Source organism: Hyla sarda, chromosome 1 (genome assembly GCF_029499605.1).
Source record: "Hyla sarda isolate aHylSar1 chromosome 1, aHylSar1.hap1, whole genome shotgun sequence".
Taxonomy (NCBI): Eukaryota; Metazoa; Chordata; class Amphibia; order Anura; family Hylidae; genus Hyla; species Hyla sarda.
In genome coordinates this window covers 271,811,828-271,835,212 of record NC_079189.1, presented here as the reverse complement: position 1 = coordinate 271,835,212, position 23,385 = coordinate 271,811,828, and the positions used below count along the sequence as shown (strand labels likewise).

Here is a 23,385-nt window from a genome sequence, read left to right as displayed (position 1 = left end):
CAGGACCTGGAGGCGGGTATATCCTGCTGGGAGGAGCCGACTTCTTTGTTGCCACACCTCCTAGAGACAGCAGCATACACCCACGGTCTGTGTCCCCCAATGGAACTGATAGAGAAACATGTTTTGTCGGGTTGTCCTTCAGACATTCTTTCTGCACCAGAATTTATGCCAGAATTGAAAAAAAAAAAAACGGACCAACCAATTCTACTGAGAAAAAATGAAAAAAGGGGCATGGCTTCTGTGGAAGGGAGGCATGGCTACTGAAAAGGGGGTGTATTCCCGTAATAAATAAAAAAAATCCAACATATTTACTAAGGTTTCACAGAAAATGTGGTGGATTTGAGCTGAGAAACTCCACAGATCAGAGCATGTGTAAAAAAGCAAATGTAGGGAAAAGTGCAAAATGTAGGGAAACCTTAGAAAATATCGTGGAGAAAAGTTGTAGGGAATTAAAACCAATTGTAACTCATTTTAGCTTAAGAGCTTAAGAAAATTTTGAAGCTTTTGCATTTTTTCTAACTTTGAAGCTCTCCGCTTGTAAGGAAGATTGACATGCCATATAAATATATTTTGATTCACATATACATCATAAAGTTGACATGTTTTAACTTTTTTAAGACCTTAGAGGGCTTCAAAGTTTAGGAGCAATTTTCAAATTTTTCCCAAAAATTTCAAAATCTGAGTTTTTCAGGGACCAGTTTAGTTTTGAAGTGAATTTGAGGGTCTTTATATTAGAAATACCCCATAATGGACCCCATTATGAAAACTGCGCCCCTCACAATATTCAAAATGACATTTAGAAAGTTTGTTAACCCTTTAGGCGTTTCACAAGGAATAGCAGCAAAATGGAGAAGAAAATTCAAAATCTCAATTTTTTACACTAACATGTTCTTTTAGACCTATTTTTTTCATTTTTACAAGAGGTAAAAGGAGAAAAAGGCCACCAAAATGTTTAACCTAATCTTGAGTAAAAAAATTTTTACCTAATTTCTCTTGGTAAGAGAAGCAGGGGGCCTGGGTAGATGATAGAGAAGAGGGAAGAAAGAAAGAAAGAAAGAAAGAAAAAGAAAGAGAAAAAGAAAGAAAGCGAAAGAAAGAGAAAGAAAGAGAAAGAAAAAGAAAGAAAGAAAGAGAAAGAAAAAGGAAGAATTATGGTAGGGTACAATATTTAGAAATGGGCTTCCATGGGCAAAAAAAGGTTAGGAATCACTGGTCTACTAGGCTATTGAGGGCATCCACAAATGAATTAAAGGAGAAGTATCTTCAGTCCATTGTGCTCGGGCTGCCAAAAAAAATAAAAACTAATACCAACTCACCTTGCTCCATTCCCCCGTAAGCGCCGCTACAGCTGTTCGGTCCTCCTCTCCGGTATCTTCCATGTGCACGGATCATCACACTTCGCTCAGCCTATTACTGCTCGCAGCGATGTCCCGCCTCGGCCAGTGAACGGCTGAGTGCAGTGTGACCATCCATGCACACAAAAGGAAGACCTGACCAAACAGCTGTAGTGGCGCTACGGGGAAGCACAGGTAGGCGAGTTTGTTTTCTTCATTTTTTTGGACTGAAGATACTTTAACCCCTTAAGGACACCGCCTGTTTTTTACCTTCGTGACCAAGCCCAATTTTTAAAATCTGTCCTGCGTCTCTTTAAAGGGGTACTTCCCCCCTAGACATCTTATTCCCTATTCAAAGGATAGGGGGTAAGTTGTCTGATCGCGGGGGTCCCGCCACTGGGGACCCCCACATTCTACCATGTGGCACCCACCTGTGTGTGATTGCCTCACACCCTCCCATAGACTTGCATTGAGGGGGCAGGTGTGAGGTCACACGGGGGCGGAGTCGTGACATCACACCTGCCCTAGGGGCGGAGTAACCCTTTAAGTAGTGATACCTCTGACATCCTTTTACTTAGCGACGAGATTCTGAGATGGTTTTTTTTCCCATAACAAATTGTACTTTATACTAATGGTAAATCTTTGTTGATTCATGCAGCATTTTTGTGAAAAACTCCCAAAAATTAAATTTTTATGGAATTTACTGTATGGTAAAAAATATGTTATTTTTATTCTTTTGGTCTGGTTGGTATGATTATGACGATACCCAATTTACTTTATGTGCTTTCTCCCTTTTCTCAACAAAATCCATTTTTCCCCTTTTTTGTGTTGTCATGTTCTGACGGCCACAACTTTATTTTTTTTCGTCCAACGCCATTGTGTGAGGGCTTATTTTTTGCAGGACAAAACAGTAAATTTTATTGGTACCATTTTTGTAATTCATAGAAACAAAGAAAATGTCGGCAGATAAGAACCATTTGGCCCATCTAGTCTGCTACCTTTTTGATCTTTTTATTCCACATTTTGTACCAATACTTGCATTTTTAAAAAAAATTTTTTATTCATTTGTTTTATGACGTTCACCGTGTGGGATAAATACAATTATCAATTTATTGTACAAGTTATTACGGACGTGGCAATACCCATTATGTATAGGTTTGGGCATTTATTTTTATTTTTTAAATATGCAAATATATGGTTTTATTGGGAAAGGCGTATTTATTTTTAAACTTTAAAACTTTTTTTATTTTTAAACTTTAAAACTTTTTTTTTTTTTTACTTTTCACTTTTTACCTGTTGTACTATGCTGCAGTACATTAGTACTGCAGCACAGTATAACTGTCAGTGTACACTGACATTCAGCCTGTACGATCCAGCCTATGGCTGGATCTCACAGGCTGTCGTACTATGCAGACAGGAGGCCATCAGCTGGCCTCCTGCTGCCATGGCAACCAACGGGTTCCCATGATCGCAACCCCATAGATTCTGTGATCATGACTGCATGTATGAGGTTAATGCTGCTGAGACCCACGCGATCTAGGTCTCGGCAGCTGCGGCAGGACCCCGACTGTGATTGACAGCAGAGTCCCACCGGCCATCTCCTGCAGCGCACCACGCAGAGCAGGAGATTGCTAGGACGTATGCATACGTCCAGATGCGCTAACATGCTAGCAACTTGGTCTCTATCCAATTAACTCTCAAGTTATTGAACATTCATAAAACAGGGTTGCATCAATTAAATCACATATATTTCATGATATAAAGAAATGGAGTGTCAAGAAAATGCTCATGACCCTGTCTTAGATGCCACAGTCAATAGGAACTACTAGGTTACATTGCAGAAATGCTTTCCATTCGCAACCCCATTGAAGCAGAGTGCCATCAATAATATACACCAGCTCAAAAGGAAACAAGTACGGCAGGGTTTGACAAGTTTTTTCATAATCTAGGAGCCAGCAAATGTCATTGTTATAGAAATTAATATGTTATAGATTAGCCTATTTGAATTACTTTTCTAATAAAATTTCTAATAAAATTTTCTAACTGTGTGTTAAATTATCCCCAAAATGTTTGTCCACCTGGGGTCCTTCTGATCCTGCCTGCCTGCTTGCAGATTTTCTCCTGCAACAGCCTGGCAGAGATGAAAGTAAGGAAATGCAGGTGGGACCTCAGCTCAGCACACTGTATAGAGTGTATAGTAGAGATCAGAGCTGAAGGGTGTGTGCGCGCTCTCAGACAATCATATCCCATCTCACACTTAACTATTCTTGTAGCAGAGTAAGGGAGGAAGTTCTCCCCAGCAGGGCTTCAGATAATATCAGGCCTCCTGGGGAATGCCCCTTCCCAGTCTGTGGAGTTCAGTGAGAATGAGCAGAAAATACAGAGCAATATCAAGGTAGAAAACTAAAAAATAATAAGAATAAAGAGTGAACTTGGGGTTGTTTATTACAATGGGGGAGAAAACTGGAGGATAATAAAATTTTTCAAGAACTTGACAGGTACTCCTTAACGACGCAGGACTTAAATGTATGTCCTGGAGAAATGCTCGGGTCATGCGCGGCAGGTCCCGGCTGCTGATAGCAGCCAGGGACACGCTGGTAATGGCCAACATCCGCGAACGCGTGGATGGCTGCCATTTACCTGTCAGATGCCATCATCAATACAGATCACAGCATCTGCAGCACTGCGGTCACTAAAATGGATGATCAGATTGCCAGGAGCGCTGCCGCGGAGATCCAATCATCCAGAACGGCAGATGGAGGTCCCCTCACCTGCCTCCGCTGCCTTCCACAGGTCTTCTACTCTGGTCTGAGATCAAGCTGGGCAGAAGATGAATGATAACATTGATCAGTGCTATGCTCTATGCATCGCACTGAACAGTATTAGCAATTGAATGATTGCTATAAACAGTCCCCCTATGGGGATTATTAAAGTGTAAAAAAAAAAAAGTTATAAAAGTAAAAAAAAATGTGAAAAATCCCCTCCCCCAATAAAAATGTAAATTGTCCCATTTCCCCCCCCCCCCCCCCCCCAAAAAAAAGAGTAAAAAAATAAAATAATTTGCTGCTTTTTTTAAAAACATTTTATTCCAAAAACAATTGATAAAAAAAATTATTAAAAGTTGTATATATGCAAATATGGTATCAATAAAAAGTACAGATCACAGTGCAAAAAAAATTAGCCCTCATAATTGCTAAATTGCGGTTTTCTTTTTATTTCCCAACACAAATAGTATTTTTTGGGTTGCGCCATACATTTTATGGTAAAGTGAGTGATGGCATTGCAACGGACAACTGGTCGCGCAAAAAACAAAGCCCTCATACTAGTCTGTGTATGAAAATATAAGAGAGTTATGATTTTTTGAAGGCAAGGAGGAAAAAACGAAAACTTAAAAATAAAATGATGAGTCCTTAAGGCCTAAATGGACTGAATCCTTAAGGGGTTAAACAGCACAATTGTTCTTTTTTGTTCCGGGAGTTTAGTGTTTACCAGTACAAGTTTAGCATAGTATTGACTATTTGATCAGTTAATACACTGCTCAAAAAAATAAAGGGAACATTAAGAAAAAACATCCTAGATATGAATGAATGAACTAATCGTATGAAATACTTTTGAATGGAACTCAACTTCATCAACCCATGGAGGTTTGGATATGAAGTCATACTCAAAATCAAAATGGAAAACCACACTACAGGCTGACCCAAATTTGATGTAATTTCCTTAAAACAAGTCAAAATGAGGCTCAGTAGTGTGTGTGGTCTCCGCGTGCTCGTATGAGCTCCCTACAATGCCCGGGCATGCTCCTGATGAGGTCTCCTGAGTGATGTCCTCCCAGACCTGGACTAAAGCATCTGCCAACTCCAGAACAGTCTGTGGTGCATCGTGGAGTTGGTGGATGATGCGGGCCAGTCCATAGCATCAATGCCTTCATCTTGCAGGAACTGCTGACACACTCCAGCCAAATGAGGTCTAGCATTGTCTTGCATTAGGAGGAACCCAGGGACAACCGCACCAGCATATGGTCTCACAAGGGGTCTGAGGATCTCAGTACCTAATGGCAGTCAGGCTACCACTGGCAAGCACATGGAGGGCTGTGCGGCGCCCAAAAGAAATGCCACCCCACACCATTACTGACCCACCGCCAAACCGGTCATGCTGGAGGATGTTACAGGCAGCAGATCGAGGCATCTCCAGACTCTCGTCTGTCACGTGACATGACATGTGCTCAGTGTGTGAACCTGCTTTGGTTTGTGACGAGCACAGGGCGCCAGTGGCAAATTTGCCAAACTTTGTGTTCTCTGGCAAATGCCAAATGTCCTGCACAGTTTTGGCCCGCACCTGTGGACGTCGGGCCCTCATTCTATCCTCATGGAGTCTGTTTCTGACCGATTGAGTGGACACATGCACATTTGTGGCCTGCTGGAGGTCATTTTGCAGTGCTCTGGAAGTGCTTCTCCTGCGCCTCCTTGCACAAAGGTGGAGGTAGCGGTCCTGCTGCTGGGTTGTTACCCTTCTACTGCCTCCTCCACATCCCCTGATGTACTGGCCTTTCTCCTGGTAGAGCCTCCATGCTCTGGACACTACGCTGACAGACACAGCAAACCTTCTTCCCACAGCTCGCATTAATGTGCCATCATGGATGAGCTGCACTACCTGAGCCACTTGTGGGGGTTGTAGACTCTGTCTCGTGCTACCACTAGAGTGAAAGCACCGCAAGCATTCAAGAGTGACCAAAACATCAGCCAGGAAGCATAGGAACTGAGAATTGCTCTGTGGTCACCACCTGCAGAACCACTCCTTTATTGGGGGTGTCTTGCTAATCGCCCATAATTTCCACCTGTTGTCTGTTCCATTTGCACAACAGCATGTGAAATTGATTGTCTATCAGTGTTGGTTCCTGAGTGGACAGTGTGATTTCACAGAAGTGTGATTGACTTGGAGTTACATTGTGTTGTTTAAGTGTTCCTTTTATTTTTTTGAGCAGTCTATTACACTTTGACTTTTACATTTACACAGTTGACCGTGTGGGATTAAATAGTTAAATAGTTAGGACAGTCATGTTTTTATTGAGAAAAAGGGGGAAATTAGAATTTTCACTAAGAGGGATTTCTTTTATATAATTCAAAAAAGAAACATGACTTAACTATTGCATTTTTTTTGTGCCCTGCTGAGATGGCTCCCTGACCGTGATGTCTTCGTTCACTCAGACAGCAACACAATGTGGGGACGCAGCTTTCGCTCAGCCACTTCCTCCTGCCACCGAGCAGAGCTCCAGCTAAAGAAGCCTGTTACTCATCCGCCTGGTCAGAGAACTTTTTTTTAAAGAAGCAGGAAGTGTACGGCACAATTTGAGGATGCCGTGCGCAGGGCTGGCAAAAACCTAGGTGCCATAAATTCTGAGTTGCAATGACGATCTGGGATTAGTCAAGCCCTGAAGTATGGTGCTTTGCAGAAAATACTTTTCAACAGCACTGTACATGCATGTAAAATGTTGAGAAGGGGTTAAAGTTCTTATGCTGGTGGAAAACATGGGTTGTTTAGCACACTGTGCATATAAGTACAAAAAAGAAAGAAAAAAACACAACAACAACAGGTAATACAACTAAGGATTCACAGAACATACTGCTGGATGTATAAGCTTTTCTGGGATAACATGAAAATGAATGTGAAGTACAGAATGTTTTCTATTTTTAGTTTTTTAAAGCAATATGACAAATTTGTTTTAGAAAACAATCATACCTGCAAGGAAGGTACATGTGCCTGTCGTTTTTGTTTGGTTGTAGATTTTGTTTTTGAAGTCATGCCAGACAGCGTTCGCAACTTTATTGTAGAAGATGAACTATTACAAGTGTCAACTGTATCCAATTGTAAATTTTTTTTACCTGTGTAAAATAATATGTTACTGTTAAAACAATTTAGGAAATCATTGAATCAACAATATATAGTCTTACATATTTAAAGGGGTACTCCAGTGGAAAACAAATGTTTTTAAATCAACTGGTGCCAGAAAGTTAAAAAGATGTGTAAATTACTTCTACTTAAAAATCTGAAGTACTGCAGTACTTATCAGCTCCTGTATACTACAGAAAGTTGTGTCGTTCTTTCCAGTCTGACCACAGTCCTCTCTGCTGACACCTCAGTCTGTGTCAGGAATTGTCCAGAGAAGAAGCAAATCCCCCCCTGCTCTGGACAGTTCCCAACACAGACCGAGGTGTAAGCAGTGCGCAGTATTTATTTATTTTTTTCCACTTTTTTTTTTTAAGTGAACTACCACTTCTTTAATTTACTAGCACAGCAGGCCTTTTGTTGGATGTAATCGTACATCTACCATGCCAGTCACAAAGGTAGTTAGTGTCCATGACAACTGATATGCACAAGCTGCAATTGGCTACAGCATCTATTTAGACTAAAAGATCAGCAAAGTGATCTTAGAAGTCAGCCACTGACTGTCAGCTGCAAATAGTAGATGGCAGCCACCATGTGTGGAGCTGACTTGACGAATGAGAATCAGTATTTACAACTCATATCTAAACCCCTGAAAGAAATTTCCAATTAAGTGGGGGTTCACTGTGTTAAGCTCCCAAAGCACATGCTAAACATCATTAGTCAGATGGATGCCAAAATAGTGTCTTTTTGGCTGATAGAATGTACGATGATGTATGGAGCAGTGTAGTAGACTCAGCAATTTTCACACATATCATCTTGTTAAACAAAAAAGTTGAATATGTCTGTCTACGTGATCAGTAGGTGATAAGCGTCTGATTAAGGGGGTGCGACCGTTGGGACTTTTGTCGTACCAAGAGACATCTTGGTGGGGTCCCATTTAAAGTGTCTTATGGGCCTAGACAGTGTTTCTATTTGTAGGTTTCTCTCTCTCATTTTGCACTTTCCCTGTGAGTGCTCTCTAACACCTCTTCCATGTTTCCCCACTAGGAAGGATGCCAGACTGGTTTAGTCATCATTTTTGGACTCATTGCCAGTTTCGCTTTGTCACAGGGAACCTATTTTCTCTTCATTAAAGGGGTACTCCGGTGGAAAACAATTTTTCTTTTTTTTTTTATATCAACTGGTACCAGAAATTTAATAAGATTTATGAAATTACTTCTGTGTAAAAAATTTATTCTTCCAGTACTTATCAGCTGCTGTATGCTCCAGAGGAAGTTCTTTTCTTTTTGAATTTATTTTCTGTCTGACCACAGTGCTCCCCTGCTGACACCTCTGTTCATGTCAAGAACTGTCTAGAGCATGAGCAAATCCTAATAGCAAGCCTATCGTGCTCTGGACAGTTCCTGACGCAGATAGAGGTGTCAACAGAGAGCACTGTGACTAGACTGAAAAAAATTATACAACTTCCACTGGAGCATACAGCAGCACTTAAGTACTGGAAGTACTGGTAATTTAGGAATCTGTTTAACTTTCTGGTACTAGTTGATTTAAAAAAAAAAATTAAATAAATGTTTTCCACCGGAGTACTTTTTAATCGGCATCCTGTTTTTTCAGGGTTTTTTGTATAGGTCTTCGCTTGCCTCCCTGATGATGCCTCGGAGACTGGAAACTCCTTGCTCCTTCCTTGGTTGTCTTAAGTTGCCATGCCATGCCATCTTAACCCCTTAAAGTGTACCCATCAGATCCAACAAAAAAACATTTTTTTTTTTTTATATACCGTATCACTCATTACCTAATCCTGACCATGTACATCTAATTTTTATGTGTTTAGCACCTTTATTTTTTATTTTTTTATTACACTTTTTCAGTTTTTGCACTTTCGGTTCGCCAGCTAGATCTGGCTTTTTCAAGAGCATGAGGTACCTCATGCTCTTGAAAAAGCCAGATCTAGCTGGCGAAACGTTGAGATAGAGGAGAACAGATTTTGGCTCAATCCATTAGAATATGGATGGATCACGGAGTTCTGTGATGCTACGTCTGTAGACTGCATCTAAGCAGAGAACTGCAAACAGAGCCCCAACATCAGCGACATCCACGCATAGTATGCCACATAACTGAAAACAAACATGGGATTGTAATTTTAAATCACACACTGCCACCTAGTGATCAATTTGAGCACTACTTTATTATTATATGGTAAAAATTAAAAGTTAAGTTTTAGACCAGAGAGGGTCTCTATTCAGGGTTTCCCTGAGGGGAGTCAAATCCCCAAGGTTTTTGTATCGGAATTAAGCGCCCGTAGATCCTCTAGGGGGCATTTTGGTTACCTAAGTGGGTAAGTAACTGGCTCAGTGATAGGAAACAGAGGGTGGTTATTAATGGTACTTATTCTGATTGGGTGACTGTTACTAGAGGGATACCACAGGGGTCAGTGTTGGGTCCTGTTTAATTTAATATATTCATTAATGACCTTGTAGAGAGGTTGAATAGTAAAGTAGCAATCTTTGCAGATGATACTAAACTCTGTAAAGCAGAAAACACAATAGAGGACAGGGCACTGTTACAAATGGATCTGGATAGGTTGGAGGCTTGGGCTGGGAAGTAGCAGAGGAGGTTCAACACTAATAAATGTAAGGTAATACACATGGGGAAGAAAAATCCAAGCTGGGATTATGTATTAAATGGGAGCACACTTGGGACGATTGACGTGGAAAAGGACTTGGGAGTTTTAGTTAACAGTAAATTTAGCTGTAGTGACCAGTGCCTGGCAGCTGCTGCCAAGGCAAATAAAATCATGGGGTGCATCAATAGGGGCAAATCACTAGTCAGACCACACATAGAATACTGTGTACAGTACTGGGCACCAGTGTACAAGAAAGATACAGTGGAGCTGGAGAGGGTTCAAAGACGGGCAACCAGGGTAATACTGGGAATGGGAGGCCTACAGTACCCAGAAAGATTATCAGAATTAGGGTTATTTAGTTTAGAAAAAAAGAAGGCTTAGAGGAGACCTAATAACTATGTATAAATACATCAGGGGACAGAACTGAGATCTCTCCCATGATCTATTTATACCCAGGACTTTATCTATAACAAAGGGGCATCCTCTACTTTTAGATGAAAGAAGGTTTCTACACCAGCACAGACGGGGGTTCTTTACTGTAAGAGCAGTGAGACTGCGGAATTCTCTGCCTGAGGAGGTGGTCATGGTGAACTCAGTATAAGAGTTCAAAAGGGGTCTAGATGCATTTTTGGAGAGTAAGAACATTGCTGGTTATGTAGATTAGATTTATAGGGACAGAACTTTGATCCACGGATTTATTCTGACTGCCATATTTGGAGTCGGGAAGGAATTTTGAGGGTTTTTTGCCTTCCTCTGGATTAACTCAGTAGGGACTCCTTAGGGATATAGGTTGAACTTTATGGACTCTGGTCTTTTTTCAACCTTATGAACTATGTTACTATGCTTAAGATTTTTTAATAGAAGTAATTTACAAATCTGTAACTTTCTGGCACCAGTTGATTTAAGGAAAAAAAAAAAAGTTTTCCACGGGAGTACCCCTTTAATCCTTTTGTGCCAATATTCTCCCCTCCATCTTAATCCCCTTGTGCTAATATTATCAGATGTGGCAAAAGGGAACCAGAGGGGGGGGGGAGGGGGGGGGAGAGGGGGGATAATGGCACAAGGGGATAATCATAATCCCCCTCCATATTAATCCCCTTGTGCCATTATCCCCCTACCCTCTGATTCCCTTTTGACACTATTCCCCCCCCCCCCCCCACCCTTTCCATCTTTTTTTTTTTTTTTTTTTTTTTTTTACAATTTTCCTTTATTTCAACAACAAATCTAACATTCTATTTAAAATCACATTTCCATCTCTCTGTCTATTATCCACACTTTAACAAAATTTCCCTTTTCACCCCCCCCCCTATACATTTCTTCAGTCCGGTCCAGTGCTCTGTCAGACCCCCGCCATCTCAATATTCCCGTTTTCCTTATATAATAATACCTCTCCTCCTCCCCCCCCCTTAACCTGTTGGGGACGAAGGAGGTATGCATACGCCCTTGCGTCCTGGTACTTAAGGACGAAGGGCGTATCCATATGCTAGTGGGAATTTCGGTCCCCGCCGGGCGGGGACCGGACCGGGTTAACTGCTGATATTTAACAGCTGGCACCCCGTGCAAATGCCCAGGGGGGCCATTGGTCCCCCCCCCCCCCCCAAGTCGGCGATCATCGCAGATCGCAAGTGAATTCACACTTGCGATTTGCGCCGATTCCGGGTCTATGTTGACCCGGAATATAAGGGGGATCGCTGGTTGTCTAAGACACCCACGATCCCCCTGAAGCGATAGGAGTGAGTTGGTCCTCCTATCCCTGCTATAGGTGGTCTAGACGCGACCACCAATAGCAGACCGGGGCGGGGGGGTTTACTTTCGTTTTCCCCGTTCTGCCCACCCACAATAGGCCGGGCAGAATGGGGAAAACGAAGAGGACCGGGCGCAAACATCCACTTACCCGTCCGGAGGCTGCGGGCGATGGTGATCGGCGGGCGGCAGAAGAGGACGGCTCCCTGGATGCGAAGGAAGCCGGTAAGTTGCCTAGCAACATCTAGAGGGCTACAGTCTGAGACCACTATAGTGGTCTCTAGACTGTAGCCCTCCAGATGTTGCAAAACTACAACTCCCAGCATGCCCAGACAGCTGTTTGCTGTGTGGGCATGCTGGGATTTTTAGTTTTGCAACAACTGGAGGTCTACAGTTTAGAGACCACTGCACAGTGATCTCCATACTACCCTCTAGATCTTGCATAACTACAACTCCTAGCATGCCAACACAGCTGTTTGCTGTCTGGGCATGCTGGGATTTGTAGTTTTGCAACATCTGGAGGTTCACAGTTTGGAGATCACTGTTCAGTGGTCTCTAAATTTTAGTACTCCAGATGTTGCAAAACTGCAAATCGCAGCATGCCCAAACAGCAAACAGCTGTCTTTGCATGCTGGGAGTTGTAGTTGCGTACCTCCAGCTGTTGCATAACTAAATCTCCCAGCATGCCCTTCTGTGATCAGTACATGCTGGGAGTTGTAGTTTTTCAACAGCTGGAGGCACACTGGTTGGAAAATACTGAGTTAGGTAACAGAACCTAACTGAAGGTTTTCCAACCAGTGTGCCTCCAGCTGTTTCAAAACTACAACTCCCAGCATGCACGGTCTGTCAGTACATGCCGGGAGTTGTAGTTTTGAAACAGCTGGAGGTTTGCCCCCCATGTGAACGTACAGGGTACATTCACACGGGCAGATTTACAGTAAGTTTCCTGCTTCAAGTATGAGCTGCGGCAAATTTTTCGCCGCAGCGCAAATTCCTAGCGGGAAACTCCCCGTAACCCACCAGTGTGAATGTACCCTAAAAACATTACACTATACTACCACCTAATAAAGAGTAAAACACTACATATACACCCCCTTACACTGTCCCCCCCCCCAATAAAAATGAAAAACTTATTTTACGGCAGTGTTTCCAAAACAGAGCCTCCAGCTGTTGCAAAACAACTCCACGCATTTCTGGACAGCCACTGACTGTCCAGGCATGCTGGGAGTTTAGCAACAGCTGGAGGCACCCTGTTTGGGAATCACTGGCGTAGAATACCCCTATGTCTACCCCTACGCAATCCCTAATTTAGTCCTCAAATGCGCATGGCGCTCTCACTTCGGAGCCCTGTCGTATTTCAAGGAAACAGTTTAGGGCCACATATGGGGTATCTCTGTACTTGGGAGAAATTACACTACAAATTTTGGGGAGCTTTTTCTCCTTTTACCCCTTATGAAAAGGAAAAGTTGGGGTCTACACCAGCCTGTTAGTGTAAAAAAACAATTTTTTTTACACTAACATGCTGGTGTTGACCTTTACTTTTTATTTTCACAAGAGGTAAAAGGAAAAAAAAGACCCCCAAAATTTGTAACGCAATTTCTCCTGAGTACGGAAATACCCCATCTGTGGAGCGTAAAATGCTCTGCGAGCGCACAACAAGGCTCATGAGTGAGAGTGCACTATGTACATTTGAGGCCTAAATTGATGATTTGCACAGGGGTGGCCGATTTTACAGCGGTTCTGACATAAACCCAAAAAAATAAATACCCACATGTGACCCCATTTTGGAAACTACACCCCTCACGGAATGTAACAAGGGGTACAGTGAGCATTTACGCCCCACACGTGTCTGACAGATTTTTGGAGCAGTGGTCAGTGAAAATGAAAAATTTAATTTTTTTGTTTGCACAGCCCACTGTTCCAAAGATCTGTCAAACGCCAGTAGGGTGTAAATGCTGACTGTACCCCTTATTACATGCCGTGAGGGGTGTAGTTCCCAAAATGGGGTCACATGTGGGGGGGGTCCACTGTTCTGGCAGCACGGGGGGCTTTGTAAATGCACATGGCCCCCGACTTCCATTCCAAACAAATTATCTCTCTAAAAGCTCAATGGCGCTCCTTCTCTTCTGAGCATTGTAGTTCGCTCGCAGTGCACTTGAAGTCCAAACATGGGGTATTTTCATACTCAGAAGAGATGGGGTTACAAATTCTAAGGGGCATTTTCTCCTATTACCCCTTGTAAAAAAGTAAAATTTGGGGAAAAAACAGCATTTTTGTGAAAAAATTTTCTTCTTCATTTACACATCCGACTTCAACAAAACGTTGTCAAACACCTGTGGGGTGTTAAGGCTCACCGTACCCCTTGTTACGTTCCTTGAGGGGTCTAGTTTCCATAATAGTGTGCGATGTGGGGGGGGGGTTGCTGTCCTGGCACCATAGGGGCTTCCTAAATGGGACATGCCCCCCAAAAACCATTCAGAAAAATTGTCGCTCCTTCCCTTCCGAGCCCTCTACAGCGCCCGCCGAACACTTGACATACACATGAGGTATTTTCTTACTCGAGAGAAATTGGGTTACAAATTTTGAGAGGATTTTTTTCCTTTTACCCCTTGTAAAAATTCAAAAACCGGGTCTACAAGAACAAGAGTGTAAAAAATGAAGATTTTGAATTTTCTCCTTCACTTTGCTGCTATTCCTGTGAAACACCTAAAGGGTTAACACACTTCCTGAAAGTCGTTTTGAATACTTTGAGGGGTGCAGTTTTTATAATGGGGTCATTTATGGGGTATTTCTAACCAGAAGACCCTTCAAATCCACTTAAAACCTGAACTGGTCCCTGAAAAATTCAGATTTTGAAAATTTTGCGAAAAATTTGAAAATTGCTGCTGAACTTTGAAGCCCTCTGATTTCTTACAAAAGTAAAAACATGTCAACTTTATAATGGAAACATAAAGTAGACATATTGTATTTGTGAATCAATATATAATTAATTTGGAATGTCTATTTTCCTTACAAGCAAAGAGCTTCAAAGTTAGAAAAATGCAAAATGTTCTAATTTTTCATAACATTTTTTTATTTTTCACCAAGAAACGATGCAAGTATCAACGAAAATTTACCACTAACATAAAGTAGAATATGTCACGAAAAAACAATCTCGGAATCAAATTTATGAGGAAAAGCATCCCAGAGTTATTAATGCTTAAAGTGACAGTGGTCAGATTTGCAAAAAATGTTACGGTCCTTAGGGTCATAATGGGCTCTGTCCCCAAGGGGTTAATAAACCTTCCTATCATTAAAACCAAACAAAGAACATAACATTTGGCTCCTCCCCCTCTCCAAATCCACCTCTTACGCAAAACCCATCTGCACCATTCATTCCTCTCCCTCTCTCCTCCTTCCTCACTCTCAATCTCTATCATCCTTCAATCCCCTTATTATAAAGGATTCATTTTTTTTATTTTTTATTGTATTATTTTTTTTTCTTTCTTCCTCTTTCCTTTTTCCCCTCTTTCCCCTTTTTTTTTATCTTTCTTCTCTTTTTCTTCCTTTTTCTTTTTTTAATTTACAAATTTCCTCCCCTTGCCAGTGAAGAATGCTGCGTCTTCACGTTCCACTCTACCCTGACTACTTGTGATTCACTGGTGATGCGCTCAATACGCACCCCACCAGGATCAACAAATTCGGGGAGGATCTTTGATTAAAAAAAATTCCCTTACTTTTCTTCCCTCTTTTTTTTTTTTTTTTGAAGGGGGTAACTACTTTCATTCAGTTCCTACAATTAATCCAATACCAAAACTCTCAAACACTCATTTTTCACTCCAACTTTAAAAGGGAGGAACGAGGGAGGAGAGCCAAAATAAGCAGAAGAAAAAAAATACAAAGAACAAACCAACAAGGGAGAAAGAAGGAAAGGAGAAAAAAAAAAACACACAACCCCCATCCCTCTTGTATTTGTTACTGACTTTGGTCGGACAGAGCACCTCTCCTTACAAAATTATATATTACATACATATATATATCAAGGCTGCTTTGTGAGTCGCTCACCCAGTGCACGCCCAACTCGCCTCCTGTGCCGTGGACCGGCCGGTACCGCCTCCCGCTACTCACTTGTGCAAGAAGAAACAAGGTCCGGCACCAGGTTGCAAGTAAAAACTTCTTATTCTTTTATTTCAAGATTCTGCGGTACAGGGTAGAAAGTCTGACGCGTTTCGCTAAAAAGCTTAATCGTAGACTGTATATATATATATATATATATATATATATATATATAGTCACCCCCACCCTGCGGCTAACATATTTATATATATATTTACACTTACAAAAACCCTCCCTCCGTCCCATACACATTTTTTTTTTACTTTACGCGCTGTATGGCCTGTCTGTGTATACAGTGCGTCCAGTTCGGCGGGGCCCCAATGACGTGTGACGTCCTCCTGCGCTGTGAGTCACCTCCGCTCAACGTCCAGGGAGGTCACTTCTCCCTGGCAGCCACGCAGCTAACTTACAGTAGCCAAGGCAGCAGCTCCGGCCGTGCTACTGTACAGAAAGTTGCCGTGGCCATTCTCCACTATGCGTCGACAAATACTGGCCAATGCATGATCAGTATTTGTTCGTGTATTGGCGTACCCCCGAACAACCGGTGGCATACCCCTAGGGGTACGCATACCACCGGTTGAGAACCCCTGTTCTAAATCCAGAGTCCTCATCATTCTGAGGGTCTTCCACATACTCCCCCTCTTTAAGATCTTAAAGAGTTACACATGCTTCAGAATCAGAAAAAGGCCCAATCTTAGCCTTTTTTGTAGCATAAGTACTAATTAACCGAGCATTACACAGGCAAGCAGAAGACACTGTAGTGCAAATTTCAGTTTGAATAAGTGTTTTTAAAGGAGAAATCTAGCAAAAATAGACTTATACCCTATCCACAGTATAAGAAATAAGCTGATCGCGGGGTGTCCGACCGCTAGGACCAGTTACTGACTGTGGCTATTGGCTGCGGAAAGCAGCTGACATCCCAGAGTTATGGAGAGAGTTATATACCTTCCTAACGGAAACATGATGGAAATATTTGTCTCTTGAGAATTATTATTATTATTTTAATCATCAGGCTTTATTTGAACACATTAAAAATGTGAAGAGTGTCCGGACTACTTCTTGCTGTGGAATTTTCAGAAATCCCTAGCAATAACAGTACCGTAATTAAATTCATTTATGTATTTACAGCTTTAGGTTCATATAGTATTACAAATATACCTTAAGTTCAGCTAATTTAATTACTTACAAAACACAGAAGAAAGAGAACCAGGCATCTTTTCTATACTTTTCATAGGATCGGATTTCTGGGCAAAACTGGACAAGAGATCTATATTCTGTTGTGCTAGTAATTGTGCAGCTTGCTCCTGGGCCTTCTGAATTCTTAGATAACAAATCTCCTGAGGAGTTGGGCGACCATAAGGACGGATGGCAGCTTTACTGGGTGAATCCACCTGAACAATGAAAAACAAAAAGCATGTGGAAGTATGTAACGTTGCATGATGAATACGATAAATGAAAGACACAAATTAAATTTAAATAAAATGAAAACCTTGCAAACAGGAAGACACATTTCTGTCTCAATTGAGCTAAAAATAAACAAAAAAATGAATTTAAAGTTTACTGAAAGAAACTGAAATGGAAATACTTCACATAAGAAAGGTACATTGTACAAGTGTTTTTTTTTTAAGGGACCTGTTTCGCTTCTGTACTCATTCCTTAAAAGGGTACTCCAGCCAAAATGTGCCCAGGCTGCCTGCCTAAACTAAAACCTGTACTTAGCTTCCTTATTCCTCTCTCTTAATAGTGGTGCTCAGTGTCCTCCATAATGCACATCCGTTACATCGCTACTGCAGCCAGTTATAGACTGAGCAGCAATGTCCCATACAGACCCTAGCACCAGTGAAGTCCACCGGAAAACCGGGGCTGGGGTAGGTGCTTGACATTGCAGTTTAGCTAATCTTTGGTCGCAACTGTGTCCCGACTTGGCAGAGATAGGCTGAGCAGCGCTGTGACATATTGACCCCTAGCACCAGGAAGTGCAGCACAGCAGACTCTGGGCACCACAATAACAAAGGCTACAGGATAGCAGGAAGGCAAGCATGGGTTTATGTTGTTTAAGCAGGCAGCCATGGACGCATTTAACCTGTATCGGACACAGGGCGTACAATTAGACCCTGGCGTCCTGGGACTTAAGGACCCAGGGACTACCTATACACGTTTCCGTTAGCCGCCAGTAATCGGGCGGTGAACAGAACGGGATGCCCTGCTGACATCATTCAGCAGGCATCCTGTGCAAATAATACCCTGAAATTTGTAACCCTATTTCTTCTGAGTATGGAAATACCCCATGTGTTGACATAAAGTCCTCTGCGGGTGCACTGGTTATTGAGGGGCATGTCGCATTTAGGAAGCCCCTATGGTGCCCAAACAGGAAGAAAAAAAAAACACATGGCTCACTATTTGGGAAACAAAACCCCTTTAAGGAACATAACAAGGGGTACAGTGAGCCTTTACAACCCAGAGTTGTTTGACAAATTTTCGCTAAATTTGGACGTGAAAATAAAAAATGTTCACTAAAATGCTGGTGTTACCCCCACATTAATTGTCACAAGAAATAGGAGAAAGCTCCCCAAAATTTTTAACTCCATTTCTTCTATTACCTCTTGTAAAAATGGTAAATTACAGGGGGAAAAAACAGCATTTTAGTGATAAAGAAATAAAAAAATGACCCCTTGTTACGTGCCTTGAGGGGTGCAGTTTCCAAAATAGTATGCCATGTGTTTTCTTTTTTTTTTTATGTTCTGGCACCATAGGGGCTTCCTAAATGCGACATACACAGCCCCCCCCCCCCCCCCAAAAAAAAACATGTCCGCAAAATTCACTCTCCAAAATCCCACTGTCCCTCCTTCCCTTCTGAGGCCCCTACTGCGGCTACAGAGCAATTTACATCCACATAAGAGGTATTTCCTTACTCGAGAGAAATTGGGTTACAAATTTTGGGGGGCTTTTTTCTTATTTCCCCTTGTGAAAAAAAAAATGGGTCTACAAGAACATGAGAGTGTAAAAAATGAAGATGTTGAATTATCTCCTTCACTTTGCTGCTATTCCTGTGAAACACCTGAAGGGTTAAACTTTCTGAATGTCATTTTGAATACTTTGAGGGGTGCAGTTCTTATAATGGGGTCATTTATGGAGTATTTCTAACATGAAGGGCCCCTCAAATTCACTTCAAACAGAACTGGTCCCTGAAAAATTCAGATTTAGAAAATTGTGAAAAATTGGAAAATTGCTGCTGAACTTTGAAGCCCTCTGGGGTCTTCAAAATGTAAAAACTTGTCAACTTTATGATGCAAATATAAAGTAGACATATTGTATATCTGAATCAATATATAATTTATTTGGAATGTCTATTTTCCTTACAAGAAGAGAGCTTCAAAGTTTGAAAAATGCTAAATTTTCAAGTACTGGAAGCAGTCCAAATGGGAATAAGAAAAGGAGAGATGGACCAAATTGTTACGCAGAAATAAACACGATGGATTTTTACCCTTGGCACGGTACATTGGACTAAATGAACAACTAAATGGACTAAATGAACAACTAAACTTCGCCAACTTTATTTAATCACATTACCACATTTTTAACCAGTGCACCAATAGGATAATCCAGGATTAATACAGGTATCCTCCCACCACGCTGATGTTAAACACCAAGGTAAGGGTCGGTCCCACTAATACCCTTCCCCCCGCCCTTTTACCTTCCCCCCCTCCCCCTAACCTAGTTCCCTATTGTAATATGTCCTGCCTTTTTATGAATAAAAGATACCAGTCACAACACTAATGAGTAATATTAACTATTAGCCATCATTCTGGGTCCTTGTTTCTACCTTTATAATTATCTTGAGGGCCACTATAATAATATTTAACCACCAATAACCCAATATCCCACCGTAATGTGCGCCTACTAGCGCACTATTCTCGGACACCTTCCACACACGTGCCTTCTGTTTGCGTTCCACAGACGCACAGACCTAATGCGCTCACCACTAAGGCATTGCCCCCTTCTCGATGCTCCTCTCGGCACTTGTTTGAGTACCACTGTGGAGAGAAAGCGAGACGCATTGACCTAATGTGCTTGCTACTGAGGCACATGCCTCCCTCCCTATGCGCTCCATGGTGGGGCGCTTGCTAATATCCGGTCTGTGCATACACAGAGAAGCGCTTTATTCATGCGTTCCACTGTGGAGCGCAGACCGGAAGTCATTCCACCTCCGGTCTCTGCGTGCCCAAATTACAGACACCGGAGGTATTTAAAGGAGCAGGAGGCCGGCACTTGCACATCCTGGACTCCTGCACACGTTGACCACCAATCCATCTAATATTAAGTAAATACCGTGTGTTTTTTTACTTACCGTGGGTCATTATATATACCCATATGTCTGACCTAATGGCTAATATCTATGTATCCATATAGGCAGGTACCCAGCATCCATATGGCCCTATAGAGCATGCTAAAGACGCCATATGGTAGGAATATCTGTCTAACTATAATTATAGTTTATACCCAATCTGTTTTTTTATACATGTATGCAATGCTCCCTATAAATGATACACCCATACTATTTACATGCAGATACGGCCCCAAGTGGTATGTAGGACCATCATCCTGTGGGTGTATATTCTGTGCCCCCCCCCCCCACATAAGGTAACTAAAAGGACCCTTTACCTCCCTCTTACAGCATACTCACCTACGGGAGGTGTACTAATATCCCCCTTCTTATTTCTTATAATCTAAATGAGTATCTGTATCCGTGTTTCTACCGCTCTGCACCTATACACTCATCAACTTAAGTTAGGCGACCATTACTATCCCTTTTTATAAACATATCCTAAATAACATGAACATACTCTACATACAATAATATGTATCTACAGGACGGTATTTATCTAAATACAAGAGGGAACATAAACCTTGGATCATTACCTACATAACCCCATCTGGGCCTTTCTACCTAAGCACACCAGAATACTTATCTATACCTCTTTATGTCGTATCACGATCATACTACTATTCAGTGAGGGAGGCTACGGGAGCAAATATACTCCTACCCTCTACACACTTGTCCCTGAAGAGTTGGGCCGCTTGAAAATGCGCCGCAACGAAACGCGTTGGTTTATGTGGCTTAAACTGTACAATATTTGTATGCAATCTTTGTATCCTATAATTGATGTGCCTACAAGTTGTATACTCACCGAATAATTAGGTTGAGGTTTTTACAAACCAGCTGAGTTTTTGCTGGTGACGTGCTATACTCACTGCACCCGACGCCTCCATTCCCTCCAGAACCAGGGAGAGACAGGAGGTTCCTGTTGCAGGCTGGCATTCTCTAGGAAGGCCTCCCTGCAGTAACAGGTAGGAGGTCCTATGCGACCAAGCAAGGTTAGTATAGCCTCTACTCCAGCAATATATCCAATACTAGGATAAGCTGGGTTGCTATTTATATACTGTTTTGTATATCTTTTTGTTTTTGTGCGCCTATATTTTAATTGTACACCAATAAAAGTATGTTTTATGATCTTAGTGTTTTTCCTATTACATTTTTTCACCAAGAAATTATGCAAGTATCGACAAAAATGTACTACTATGTTTAAGTAGAGTATGTCACGAAAAAAACTCTCTCGGAATCATATTCTTAAGTAAAAGCATCCCAGAGTTATTAATGCTTAAAGTGACAGTGGTCAAATGTGCAAACTGTTCTGGTCCTTAAGGTTATAATGGGCTTGGTCCTTAAGGGGTTAATATTAACCACTTAAGGACACATGATGTACTGGAACGTCATGAGTCCGATCCCGATCTATAACGTGGGGCCACGGAGTGGCCCCGTGTCATAGCGGGTCGGGCCCGGCCTCTAACAACGGCCAGGACCCGTGGCTAATAGCGGGTGGCATTGATCGCGGTGCCGTGCGCTATTAACCCTTTAGACGGGGCGTTCAAAGTTGAACGCAGCGTCTAAGGTGAAAGTGAAACCATGCCGGTTAGCTCAGTGGGCTGTTCGGGACAGCCGCGGCAAAATCGCGGCATCCCGAACAGCTTACAGGACAGCTGGAGGATTCCTACCTGCCTCTTCGCTGTCCGATCGCCGAATGACTGCTCAGTGCCTGAGATCCAGGCATGAGCAGTCAAGCGGCAGAATCATTGATCACTGGTTTCCTATGAGAAACCAGTGATCAATGTAAAAGATCAGTGTGTGCAATGTTATAGGTCCCTATGGGAGCTATAACACTGCAAAAAAATAAGTGAAAAAAAAGTGAATAAAGGTCATTTAACCCCTGCCCTATTAAAAGTTTGATTCACCCCCCTTTTCCCATAAAAAAAAAACACAGTGTAAATAAAAATAAACATATATGGTATCGCCGCGTGCGGAAAGGTCTGAATTATAAAAATATATTGTTAATTAAACCGCACGGTCAATGGCGTATGCGCAAAAAAATTCCAAAGTTCAAAATAGTGCATTTTTGGTCACTTTTAATATCATGAAAAAACCACCAATAAGTCCCATCAGTGCAAAAATGGTACAGTTAAAAACTTCAGATCACGGCGCAAAAAATGAGCCCTCATACCGCCCCATATGCGGAAAAATAAAAAAAGTTATAGGGGTCAGAAGATGACAATTTTAAACGTATAAATTTTCCTGCATGAAGTTATGATTTTTTCCAGAAGTACGACAAAATCCAACCGATATAATAGGGGATCATTTTAACCGAATGAACCTACAGAATAAAGATAAGGTGTCATTTTTACCGAAAAATGTACAACGTAGAAACGGAAGCCCCCAAAAGTTACAAAACAGCAGGTTTTTTTTTCAATTTTGTCTCACAATGACTTTTTTTTTCGTTTCACCGTAGATTTTTGGCCAAAATGACTGAACTCATTACAAACTAGAATTGGTGGATTTTTAGGTGCAAAATTGAAAGAGTTATGATTTTTTAAAGGCAAGGAGCAAAAAACGAAAATGCAAAAACGGAAACCCCCGGTCCTTAAGGGGTTAAACCAAAAGTACCCTAATAACTCTCCCCCATCAGGCCTAGTAAGGACTTATGTTATAGTGTGGGAATCTTATCTTGACATAACTCCTCCACATTGGTTTTACTGCTTTAAAATGGTGTCGTGGGGAAAGTTTCCAAGTACCGTATATACTTGAGTATAAGCCGACCCGAATATAAGCAGAGACCCCTAATTTCAACCAAAAACCCAGGAAAACCTATTGACTCTAGTATAAGCCTAGGGTACATCATTCCCCCCCTCCCACCGTCATCATTTCCCTCCCCCCACCCCCATCATCATCCTGCCCTCCTCTGTCATCATCCCGACTCCCACCGTCATCATCCAGATTCCCCTCCTCCTCCCATCATACAGATCCCCCTTGCCCACCTATCATTATACAGACCCCCCTCATACCCCCGTCATCATCCAGACCCCCCCACTCTTGTTCTCTACTCACCTCCCCAGTTGCAGCTCTGTCTGTCCTTCCCTAGCAGCCATCCAACGTCGCTGCAGGGACCATCCGACTTCCAGTGGGGAGGGTGAGCCGGTTCGGGCCATCCATCTTGACCGAGAGGCTCTCTTCTCTGTTGCGGACTGGCCCCAAACTAGTGACGCTGCACTGACGCCGTCGCGTAGGGACGCCAATGATGTCACGGACGTCCCTGCACGGCGGCGTTAATGCATCGTCACTAGTCCAGGGCCGGCCCGGAGCGGAGAAGAGGG

At 42.2% G+C, this 23,385-nt stretch overlaps 1 protein-coding gene across 6 annotated transcripts in view; it reads right to left on the bottom strand.

Moving 5' to 3' along the window:
* REXO1 (RNA exonuclease 1 homolog) overlaps positions 1 to 23,385 on the bottom strand; it is a 388,039-nt gene that overhangs the window by 263,643 nt on the left and 101,011 nt on the right. For all 6 annotated transcript variants that reach the window (XR_008892505.1, XM_056572376.1, XM_056572388.1 and 3 more), the window contains exons 4-5: positions 16,868 to 17,072; positions 7,074 to 7,216 (exon numbers count right to left, since the gene is read on the bottom strand). Coding sequence is in view for 5 of the 6 variants with exons in the window: in XM_056572376.1 (XP_056428351.1) it covers positions 7,074 to 7,216; positions 16,868 to 17,072 (348 nt within the window). In the remaining variant the exon portion in view is untranslated. The remainder of the gene's footprint in view (positions 1 to 7,073; positions 7,217 to 16,867; positions 17,073 to 23,385) is intronic.